The 12,100-nt window shown below is 50.1% G+C and overlaps 3 protein-coding genes across 3 annotated transcripts; 2 read left to right on the top strand and 1 right to left on the bottom strand.

Moving 5' to 3' along the window:
* Positions 1-427: 427 nt before the first annotated feature.
* AYO21_11514 (hsp7-like protein) lies at positions 428-2,227 on the top strand (the record flags this gene model as incomplete). Its single annotated transcript, XM_022661404.1, has 1 exon — positions 428-2,227. One exon carries the CDS (start codon positions 428-430, stop codon positions 2,225-2,227), a length of 1,800 nt encoding a protein of 599 aa, XP_022506286.1.
* A 3,715-nt stretch (positions 2,228-5,942) lies between these two features.
* AYO21_11513 (hypothetical protein) lies at positions 5,943-6,417 on the bottom strand (the record flags this gene model as incomplete). The annotated part of the gene is made up of 2 exons (XM_022661403.1): positions 5,943-5,945; positions 5,995-6,417. 2 exons carry the CDS (start codon positions 6,415-6,417, stop codon positions 5,943-5,945), a joined length of 426 nt encoding a protein of 141 aa, XP_022506285.1.
* A 417-nt stretch (positions 6,418-6,834) lies between these two features.
* On the top strand, positions 6,835-10,027 carry AYO21_11512 (hypothetical protein; the record flags this gene model as incomplete). The annotated part of the gene is made up of 5 exons (XM_022661402.1): positions 6,835-6,890; positions 7,030-7,189; positions 7,270-7,351; positions 7,420-7,827; positions 9,855-10,027. 5 exons carry the CDS (start codon positions 6,835-6,837, stop codon positions 10,025-10,027), a joined length of 879 nt encoding a protein of 292 aa, XP_022506284.1.
* Positions 10,028-12,100: the final 2,073 nt, after the last annotated feature.

The raw sequence follows: 12,100 nt of genomic DNA, 5'->3' as shown, positions 1-12,100 counted from the left end.
TCGGACAGCACAAATAGAGCAAACGGCCCCGAATGAAACTTGTTCACACGATCAGCGAGTCAGCGAGGCCACGTCACTCGGTCTTTCTGTGTTCCGACAAACATCTTGGCGCGTCCGGCGCTCGTAAAATTAAACAATTCAGGCGGCAACTGCGACTACTTCTACGTGAACCTCGCTGCTTTAGTGTGCCACTCCCTTTCCTCCACGCCGTGACACTGAGATTGTTTTGGCCGGGGGTGTCTTCTTCTTGTCCACCGAGGCATGAGCTCTCGCCTACATCTGGTCTCACTGAAAGTCCCCGTTCCACAAAATCTCATGTATAAAAATTCTAACGCCATCCACTTTATTTTTGTTTCCCTCAACACCTTTCCAACTTTTTATCTTTTCTCTCACACCCAGATTCAAACCCATCCTCCGGTACTTCAAGATGATGTCCACTCGCCTTGAAGGGCTTGCCGCCGTTTGCGAAGCCGGAAATGTTTCTCTTTTCCCCGAGGACTCAGTAGATGCAGCCGTCGATGCCGTTGTCAAAGAGGCCGTGGCTCATATCAGCGGAAAAAAGGCCGAGCCTCTCGACATTGACGCCAACAACCCATCCGAGCATAATCTGGCACACCTCGCTGCCGTACGTCAGAAGACCACCCAGGCCAGCACGGAGCAACGCGTCCAGGCGGCGTGGCAGGATGTCATCGGCACCGTGGTCGCCGTCATGGCCGCCGCCGCCAGCCAGTCCGTGGCCCAGAGTCTCTTCCCCGGCGCCACCAAGGCCAAGACGTCCGAGTCCGAGACCGCTCTGATGAGCGGAGGTGGTGGCGCCTTTCTTCGTTTCGGGCTCGCAAACACCCTGCAGCCCAGCATCCAGAAGCTCGTGCGGACCGTCGTCGAGGGCGTTTTCGGACGCTCCTCCGACAGCCTCGACGTTGCCGAGAACGTCTATCGCAGCGTGAAGAAGGCATCCGAGGGCGTTGTGAAGAGCCGCTCCAGGAATATCCAGAAGGCCGTCGCGAACGTCGACGAGATGTTCGAGTACGGGGTGCGGGCGCTGCGTGCCGGGCTCACCACCGAGGACGCGACGACCGTCCTGGACCTGTACTTCCTCCTCAAGGTCCGCCAGGGCGTGCTGCTCGGGCAGCCCCAAAAGTGTCAGAACTACTACGAGACGTACATTGCCGAGGAATTTCAGACGCTGATGGACCGAGAGCCCGAGGTGGCAAAGCTGCCCCTCCAGGCGATGCGCAACCAGATCATCGCGTCGTCCATCCGGGGCAAGGGGAATATCGACCGTCTGCAGATGGCGTTCTACGGCGCGTCGGGGACGGGCAAATCGAGTCTGGCCGAGGCTCTGATCCGGTGCTTCCAGGCCCCGAACGTGTACGTCGACTGCGAGCAGCTCGCGCCGAGCGACATCCGGGGAGTGAGCAGCGCGGCGAGCACGAGCGTGGTCAAGATTCCTGGCATGGCCGACGAGATGGACATACAGGGCAAGATCATCGACCCTCTCCGTCGGCAGGGCAAGAAGAACGCCTTTCTTATCCTCGACGAGTTCTCGGCCGGCGAGCTCCGGGCGGACTTCGTCCAGGAGCGCGTGTTCCGTCTGTTCTTCGACCAGGACCGCCAGGTTGGCAAACACAAGGCCCTCGAGCAGCTCGACCAGGTCGTCATCATCATCATCACCAATGACGACCCCGGCGACTTTAGCCAGGCCATGCGCGGCCGCTTCGTGTGGGTCGTGAAGCCGGCCCTGCCCAAGGATAGCATCCGGGACGCGTACCAGAACGTCCTGGACAAGACCCTCTCGCAGGTGCGCAGGGTGCTCATGCCGGGCGACGACGACGATGACGATGACGACGGAGACGACGCGCCCGAGGATCGCGCCCCCGTGCCACAGCGCACGCTGGACCCCGTCGTGGCGGTGCAGACGATGGCGGCGGCGGTCGACGAGGTCCGCAAGTACGAGGCGACGATGGTCGAGGCCAACACGAGCGCGGGCGCGCGAGACATTATCAAGGCCACCAACTGGCTCATCAACTACATCTGGGTGGAGAAGCTGCTCGCGGGGGACGCCGCCTACCAGGTCCCCGAAGACCAGATCCGCGGGAACCTAAAGATCTTCTTCGAGCTCACAAACGAGGAGGAGGACGACACGAAGACGGGAGAGGACGGTCGAGAGCAGAGCGAAGTGGGGAGCGAAGAGCACAGCGAAGAGAAAGGCGGGGCAGCGCTATAGAGCGAACAATCGAGCCAGGTAAAAGAGAGTTTCCCTAACTAGTTAGTATACTTGGAACAAAGTAAGGATATTCAGAGTGGTATCGCCGTTGATATACTATATCTCCTTCCGAATTATATCGTTTGTAGATAGTCCTTCAATTGTCAGTGTTAATTTGGCGAGTCTCAAGGCTTTCTCGTATACTCTATAGCTATAGCCAGAGTAGCTAAAGCATCGAGGGTAAGTTGAGTAGAGTGTAGGTAAAGCCAGTAGCCGCCGACAAGGCTAGCTATTGCTTTTTTTCCTCGAATGGCTAAGTCAGCGACCGCTTCAACTGGTCGGAAAAAATAAAAGCAGGGCGCTAGCACCGCGATACATGCCCCCAAGCCACTGTGGTCTGAGAACAGAAGGACCCCTTACTCGGCTTGCTTGGGCGGGATGCAGCGCTGGCAATTGGCCTCTGCACACGGGGTAATGTAGTCGCCAATCGCATGCCGGTGACAGTAGAAGGACGCAAGCCGAGTAAAGGATGAGTCAGAGCGGGAGAACAAGATGGGTGGCACACGTAAGACTACACACCTCTCCTTCGGTATATTACGTGAGAAAAGGGGGCTCGACGATATTAGTTGCGTAGTATGAGGAAAGGTAAGGCTACGCGTGCATGAGCTGTCAACGGAGATAATCATGCCTCGTGAAACGCTCGGAGGCGCTACACGTACCAACTTTAGTGAATCCTTGTCATCCCGAGAAAAGACTTGACTCACGCTAAAACCGAGGGCTGGACTAGTTCTTACTCCTGGCGTTACTCTCTTAGGGCTCCGCACTCTCGCCGAATTATAGAAGACTGAGGCTCTTATCGTAAATAGCCTAGGGAGCTAAAGTAAACCGTACGAGAGGAGTATACTACTTAAAGTAGAGAAGTATACTCCTATATAGCCTTTAGTAAAAAGAAGTTAAAAGACTACTTAGAAAGATACTAAGCTAGATAAGCCTAAACTACTTTTATTTATCTATAAACTAGGGAAGAAAAGTATACTTCTTATACCTTAAGAAGTATCCTTTTTTTATACTTTAAGTCTTATTATTACTATATATAAAGAAATACTTATTATTATAGAATCGATCTTTTTATTTACTACTACCGATCTCTAATAAGATATTCTTAATATTCTTAAAGTATCTTTTAAGATTAGATAGATTAATAATAAAAAGGAGATATAATAGCTTCTTATATATAATCTATAGATAAGTGAAGTACTATCCTAGAGTAGAGCTAGCGAGACTAAACTAACGAAGATCGCGTTAAAGAGGTAGAAGAAGATCAATGTTCCCTTTTATAGGAAGTAACTGTTACGACCTGGCCAGAAGAGAGACCCGAGGAGGGGCTGGACGACAGGTCGTGAGAGACCTAAAAGTAAAGCGTGCAAAGATACTAAGGAGGGGCTACGTCTAAAGGGGGCACCGGACTGTTTACTCTGTCGTGGACTGAGGTAGAGTAATACAGAGCACTGCGGAGTAAGGGGTGTTAGACTGTGTACTCTACAGGGGACTGTAGTAGAGCAGTACAGATCCTCATAGAGCATCTACTTCTATATAGTCGAGACAGTTTTCATAGTTTTCCTTCGTAGTCAACTGCGTTCATAAATAATCGAGTTCCTACGGTTATATGCTTTACGTATAGTCCCGCGTACTATACTCTTAGTTTCGTCTCTACTACACCATTCTATTACTATAACACTAAGTAAACCACTTCAGTTTTACTACTGACACCTCACGTGTAAAGCATCTCGTAATAGTAACTAACTTATAGATAGACCTTATTACTCTTAATATATAAGAGGTAGAGTTATTAAGTTAATATAAAGAGGCTAAAAGGAAAATCATTAATAAATATTAAAGAGACGAACTTAATGTAATAAAGGATAAACTTAAAGAGAGAGAACTAGTTAAATTCATAGAAGTTATAGATGTAATATTTTTAAATTATAAGTAATTTCTTAACTCTTTCAATTTCAGAAGACTTAGGTGTTTTAAAGTATATTTAACTTATATTATTATTAAGGTTTAATAGAAGGTTAATAGAAAGCCTTTATAGATATAATCTTAAATAGGAAAAGCTCTTATAGATAATACTAGAAGCTATTAAAAACAAGTGTATATAATATATACTACTTATAGTTACCTTTCTAGAGCATACAGCAGATAATACTTAAATATATCTATATAAAGAATTCTAGACTTAACGTAAATATATTATATTTCTTAAGGAAGTTATTATAGATCTTTTAATTTATAAGAGTAAAGTACTTCTTAAACTTATATTAATAAAGTAATAGCTTAATTAATCAATAACAGATCTATTATACTGCTATAGATATCGCTAAATATAATACTATCTTTAGATTCCTCTATTATAAGAAGGTAAATTTTAATATAAATTAAAGTATTAATATATAGAAGTTCAAACTTAGAGGTAAAAGACTTATAAAAGATAGGTTAATTATCAATATTAGTTATGAAGTCTATTATTAATATACTTCAGAGTTATATATAATCTATAAGTATAATATTAATAAATATTAAACCTTAGAAGGTTAAGCTCTTTTAATACTTATAAGATCCTGCAAGATTCTTCATAGAGTCTAACTTTAAGGTATTTAAAGATAAGATCTTTATGTAAATACTTAATCTCTATTAAGAAAAGTAACACTATCTTATATAGACCTCTTACTTATCGGGCGATGGAACTGGGAAAGGAGGCATCCATAGGATCGAGAAACAACATAGGAGCTGTAGTGAGGACATCTTGTCAGTTCAGTTTCTCCCGTTGTAAGAGTCACATTAGCTTCCTTCTTGCCAGACAAAGCCAAGGAAGAAAAGCCTAAGACACAGAAAGATGCACACCATGCTCCCGGACGGATGCTGGGACTGTGGTTCATTTTTTGAGTTCAACCGCAGCCACCGAAATTGCCATCAATGAGAAGAGCAATATTGGTCGTTGCGATGTCCAAAGCGACTTGTACAGCCTTGGTGGATGATTGAGACGGGGCATCGGAAAAGTTCGCACCGCATGTCCAAGTAGACGCGGCGTCCACCCGAAGATGGCGAGGATGAAAAGCTCCCACTTGGAAGATTTCCTCACCGATTGTCCTGCGCCTCAAGGGCCAGACTGCCCTCGAAATGTCTCCACCTCGTCTTCAGTACAGGCGGCAAGTCCCAAAGGCCCCTTCAGATTGAATAACACTGCGGCACCCTGGCCTCCATCGTGTGCCCTCCCCAATGAGCATGCACGCATGTGAATCGAGATCCTCAGGACTCTCCACACTACAGGGCACTGGGGCCACCGTAAACAACACAGAAGCCCGTAGATTGATGTCGAGATACCAAACTCCTGGCGCGTGGCGTTGAATGAGCGCCAATATGCATCTGGATTGAAACAGATCCTGATCAACTATTAATAACCAAAGCCTGAAGTGAAAATATGACCGGTCCAGGGCAAGACCCGAAATATCAGCCTCTATACCAAGTGTTGTAGTGGCCTGGGGGTCTGGAGATCGGATAACCAGTGCCTGATGGGCAGGGACCAAGTTATCGGCAAGACCTCCGCTTCTTCTGTTGCTGTGGATGCCCTGGCGTCTACTGTTGAGGCGACGAGCCAGATTATTTTTCGTACGGTCCGCACCCTCACCGAAGTCCAAGCTCAACGCGGACGTACCCGAAGCGTATGCACAGCGCATTACTTGATTTTTTCTAGGCAGCATCTCTCTTCCTGCTTGGCCTGACAATACCCCTGTCGACCCTCGGAGGGACTCGCCCAATGGGGACCCCGACTTGATGTCTGAGGACGACGAAAGCGAGTGATAGGATGTCCTGTGTGCGTTGTGGATGCGTTCTGCCTGCACTTCGTGCGCGTTTGCAAGAGTTGTGGTGGTGGTTTTGCCGCCAACTTCATTGTTTTGACCTCGCGATCTCCTGAATTCTTCCATTGCCTCTGGTCCGTGCGTGATGTGCTCTGCTGGTTCCCGTGTGTCGCCTTCTTCGACGTCGCCTTTCCAGAGACACTCATGAACAGTAATGCACCGCGAGTAGCATGTGCCCGCATAGGGGTGCGCGAACAATGAGCTTTGTTCTTCATATGTTCCATGAGACTCGTCATCGTCGGCGTCATCGTCGTTGTCGTCGTTGCCATTAGCCACAAGCTTCTTGGACATATGTGATGGTTGGTGCTGACCTCGACGCGGGACCGGTGTTGGTATACACCGCCAAATACTTGCACCGGTAGCTGTTCACGTTCCGACCGCGCACTTGTACGTCCTTCTGCCTGTATTGTCGTTATCAACCGATAGACGTTTCTGACCGTCATCCTCACCGGGGCACCGACGAGCAGACGATCATGAACATGACCGTCGACGCACACAGCAGAGCGTGAAGATGGACGGGTTGTGCAACGAACAGTGCGGCGGGCACGCGAACTAACGCTGTATTCCGAGAAGGTGGCCACGTACCCGATTGAGATTGTGAGGAGGGCCTTGTAGTCGATCGCCCCTCGACGTGTTGGTCAAGAAGGCGCAGAGGCTGGTGTGTTCAACCCCGTGACCACGTTGGTGTACTGTCATGGACACGTGAAGATGAGCTTCTACGACAACTCGGAGCTGTCGGTGATCAGCACCATGATGAACATCAGGTACCCTGAGTAGTCACCAGCGCCTGCGGGATCACGTCTCTCAAGGTGACCAAGATGGCGGAGGCAGACAGGAACGAAGGTCTGGAAGAAGCATAGGCATGACGACGAGGCCAAGTCCGAGGACGAGACGAGAGTCTAGTGCTGCCGAGGATCGATCTGTGGTCGACCTGCAGAAGATTTTCCATGTATCTCACAACCACAGCTCGATGTGTCGCAAGAGCCCTGTTGAACGTGTGCGACTCCGGGTCCAGCTCGCAGGCGATGTCCAGATCCAACAGCACCAGCTAGACCGGCCACATGTACAGGACCCTGCACACCAGCACGCGCGTCGAGGTCACCGCCAATTTGGTCACCAGGCTCCGTCTCTCCGGCGATGCAGGATCTCAGCGGCGGCGGCGGCGGCGGCGTGCAAATCACCACGCGCACCGACCTCTCGCTCTTGTACTCTGGAGGTGGTGCAGGTTGGTCGTCTCGCACAACGAGTAGAAGTGTCGAAGAATTCGTCAAACCCTGGACATTTCCAAATTAGAAACGAGTTTATTCGCCATCGAGATGCAAATGTACCAAATTCTTACCGTTCGGTCATTAGAACAGCTCGCCAACAAGCGGCAGTGGTCGCGAATTCGCCCAGAGATTTCTCCCCTACCAGGTCCTCCACCAAAGGAGGGAGGGACCAGCGGCCCAAAACTCGCAATCTGTTCAAGGAACAACTTCCCGAAGAGAATCAGGTTCTGGCAATATAATTTTTTCTCCTTCTCGCCATATATTTCTCAAACCGCATACCCTTCCCATTCGTATGCCACTGGCACTCTTGTGTCTGCAATCTGGCGTCTACCGTCATCGGCCATCATCGTGCAAAGACTCGTCGTTGTATTGGGCCTTGCTCGGAGCGGTCACTCAGTCAAGGATGCCACGGCCATTACTGACAGCTCCTTGGGTACGTGCGATCGCTGATGCCCTTCTCCATAGCTCTCAGTCTGGGACGGCGACGGTCTGCAGAGGTAGTTTCAGCCAGCGTCTGGTTCCCTACTTCAGTTAAAATGCTCCGTCGTAGTTGGGGTTGTGGTGCCGATCGTGTTTTTGAGAATTCGCATTCTTGGACTGACTTCTGGATCCTGAGACGAAATTCCGCGCGATGATGCGGTTGGTTTTGCTCGCTTGAGTTGCGGGCCAGAAAATCGTGGGTTTGACTGCTCACAGGATGCCACCTTTTTAATTTCGTCCATTTAAGGTTAGCGTGCCAAGACAGAGTATTGCACGCGGTCGCGCACGCGCCACTAACTGTCGAAGCTGAATGTTATGGCACGTGCGCAGGCCGCGTGCATTGATTGGTCTTGGCACGCTAACCTGAAATCGACTCGATTGAAATGGTGGCAACAACCATCTTCCTCTCTTTTCGAACTCTTTCCAACCAGAACACCCGGACAAGAAGTGATAGCCCAGTACCTAGGAGGAGCAGAAAGATGGACGCCTTCTGCCATTGTCAAGATCAACGGGGACTGAGGTGGTTTCCTGGCCGAGTGAACAGGCTTTCCGTGGTACCTGACGCATCAGGACTTTGGACGCTTTGTGCTTGAGAGTTACCGAACAAGTCACCGAAGCTGCTGTATGTGCTTCCGGCATCTTGAGCTTCGACCGATCGCTCGAAATCAAGAAAAAGACCTCCAATTACCCCAATTCGGGTCGACATGATCTATGCATTGACCTGTCCATCGAGTATAACGGTTGTCATTTTGGTGTTTTTCTGAGACTCTCGATTTTGCCGTGCCAGGCCGTAATAGCAGTGACCGCCGCGAATGCCGATTCCTTTTCCGACCACCCCTGAGGCTCCAAGGCAAGCACATGGGGAGGTCGCAGGCCGACAAAAGAAGAGTTTGAGCGCCGAGTCAATGGTCCACCTGGGCATTGAGTCATCTCGAACGATCCATCTCGCCACGAACATAGTTGTACAAGTACTTGTATACATGACTGGATGAGACATAATCGCTTCATGTTTTCTCCCCTTTCATTCCCTCGCCTTTCATGCTCTACCTACCCAGATCGGTCCACGTAATCACCCCGACCGATTGGCACTGTGACATGACAGCTTTCTAGGATAATACTTCGAGACGAGAGCGTGTTTGCCGAGTTCTTCTGTTGTTCAGATACAAGTTTGCGGCTGCCTGATCAATTCATTGGGGACTTGAGACTCTCACCCCGCAGCTACTAATGCACCTTCCACACCTGCCAGTGCCTGCGACTCCCTTTTGGTCGTCAAAACTCCTGTCGTGTAAATCCCCCCAACATGAGTTACAACAACTCAACCAACCCACTCTCAATACCCAACCAAGACAACCCCTTATTATTTAAGTACCGCATGCTCACCACCCGTGGGAAGCTTCCTTCCCTCATGCTTTGAGTCATAGCTAAGATATACTATCAAGGAATACCTATACCTACCTGTTTACTTATCGCTGCCCTCTGCCTATCTACATAGGCCGTTCCTAACACGGCGGAGGCAATTGTTACAACTTGCGCGTACGTTCCTCCTACAGTCATTCTGCTTCTCGCCGTCGTTCTAATCCGTCTCAGGCACATCTTTTGCATACCCTGCGCCGAGAAGACTGGCTTGTCGACAGCACCCCGGAATCAGCGTCGATGTCCTGTTTGCAAGACCGCCCTACCAAATGCCCACGTATCACAAACAGAGCAGGAAGCCGAAGTGAACCGCACGAGAGGAGCATGTTACTCAGGGGGAGAAGCATCCTCCTACGCGGCCTTCAGGCCACTCGGGAAGAAACCGAGCCGGGTAGGCCTAAACTACTTTAGGCCACTTACACACTAAAGAAGAAAAAGTATGTTCCTCGCACCCGAGAAGCATCCTTTTCTCATGCTTCAAGTTTTATCACAACTATACGTAAAGGGGGTACGGTACTTATTACTACGGAATCGATCTATCGCTGAGTACTGCCTATCTCTAACAAGGCATTCCAGATAAGACCGCCCTACCAAAAGCCCACGATGCAGTCCGCAATCTGGTAAATCCACCCGAAGACTTCAAGACCAGCGTTCTTTGTGGCCTCGACCCCGCAAACATCATGGAGTGTGCCCAGACGGCGCTTTCTTTCTGGACATACCAAAAGGCTCAGGAACTGTGAGGTTTAATGCTTCCTCTGCCAAGTGACCTTTCTGACGAGAGTGACAGTGCATATCAGCAACACATTGCTAGAAACCTGACGCACAGGCCTCCACCAACTCAATGCAGAGGTTGAAGGGACAGAGGTTGAAGGGACAGAGGTTGAAGGGACAGAAGTTGAAAGGACAGTGAATGATGGCAATTCTCAAATATACAAGACGAAACCTTGAAGAGATGGATACTAGACCTCGAGGCACAAGGACACCCACTCAGCTATTCCTTTGTTCAAAAGTCCGCAGGAGTAATTAGCAGCGATAACGGCGGCTTTGAACGCGTCGGGCATAAGTAGCTACCAAGGTTTATCCAGAGACATCCTGACCCTAATGTTCTGCATTCAGCGTGTCAACTGTACCCTCCCCGTGGCGCTTGAGGCGTGGTTTAGCAATCTACAGGCTGTTTTTACCCCGGTTTCAGAGAGACACCCCACAACGAGCAATTCCAAACACGATCCTCGGGTCGTGGGTGGATGAACCGCCACCCCTGGACAAACTCCTGGAGAGGTGCAACAAAAATGGACCTGATCCGCGTGGAGGAAGATACCCAGCGCGCACTGCAGCGCCGCGGTCGAGATGACTACTCGAGAAAAGGGAAAAGGAATCCACAACGAAATGTTTCCCATAGTACACTGGAAGGAAGTACAAGTGCCGCCTACACCTCTGACGCTCACAAAGACTGAGGCGTCCACAGCGCGCGTCGACTCTGCACCATAGCGAGAGTTGTCATCGGTCCGAGGCGGGTGTCAATGTCATTTAAATTCCAAGGGCCCAAAGGGAACGCGACGGGATCATCGTCCAGAGGAGATGATGATCGCGTACACGTTGAGGACGATGGTGCCGAACCAGCCATTTGCTGTTCCACGGACAAGCTGACAGAGGAGGAAGCACATTGGGAAGACCTTTTAACACCCAAAAGCGTCGATGTTAACGTGCAAGGGCTGATGAAAGTCACATGTACATATATGTTTGTGTTTTCTGTATGTGTTTTCTCCGTCTTTAGTGCGAGACATGAAAACCTAGAAGAATTTCATGACCAGATTGGATCGAATTCACCGTGGCCAGCTGCCTCCAGGACCCCTCTCCACATCTGCGACTCCATCACCCATTCTAGCGTCGGGAGATTGCCCTCACATGTTACGGGACCTCGACATCACAGCAACATGGCTTCTCAGAAGATGGTGACAAAGCTGATCCACGGCCTGGCAACAAGGACGAGGGCAGCCAGCACCCATGCAACCTTCCTCGAGAATTCCTTACTTGGACTGGTCATGACCGTTGCTGGATGCATGATACCGTCATCAATGTCAGGAGATGTCCTTCGGTAAAAAGATCCAAGCTCGAGGTGGTCAAGACAGCCCAGACCACTGTTCAATGGTCCTGGAAGTGGCTGCGCCGGTCCAAGACATTCATTGCTTTCGCGGTGTGTTGATCTGTCTTCACTGTCGGTACGTCAAGGCGGCTGAATTTCAAGGTTCCTCAGCAAAGCCAGTGGCTCACGCCACCAATATTTGGAGGACTGGATTCAGGCTCTTGCGTTGTTTTTCTGGTATGGAAGACATAAGGACGGAGAGCGCCATCATCACCGTCCTGTTTTTCGCGAAGACTCCCAACGCGGTAACAACTCGGTTCCCTCACCGACTATGGCACGCTGGCAAGAGAAGTACATCTTGGTAGTACCTGTCTACTGTCTCCTCAATTGGTGATTGCTCGCTGCTTCATGCATCGCACTCTTTGCCGGATCTCGGGGATTGGGGACCAGGGGAGGGGGTGGATGGAAAAGGATGCTCGTTCCTCGGTCTTCTCAATTCCACCTATGCAACTTGTGTATTTGATTTTTCCTGCTCGGCATGTCCTTCGGGTATTTGGCCACCACTGCGGAGCCGAACATTTGATTTGGAGCGGCTGCAAATATGCGAAGCGCAGCAAGTGCTCGGAAGGGGCGGGATACAACAAGACAGGGCGACGAAGGATTCCGCGTGCATCCGACCAGCCGCCGCTGGAGTTATTTCCGATCCATCAATTCACGCTACAGGAAAGCA

Source organism: Fonsecaea monophora (assembly GCF_001642475.1).
Source record: "Fonsecaea monophora strain CBS 269.37 chromosome Unknown Scaff164, whole genome shotgun sequence".
Classification (NCBI taxonomy): Eukaryota; Fungi; Ascomycota; class Eurotiomycetes; order Chaetothyriales; family Herpotrichiellaceae; genus Fonsecaea; species Fonsecaea monophora.
The sequence above is the reverse complement of the archived record's forward strand: the minus strand, read 5'-3'. Positions and strand labels throughout refer to the sequence as shown.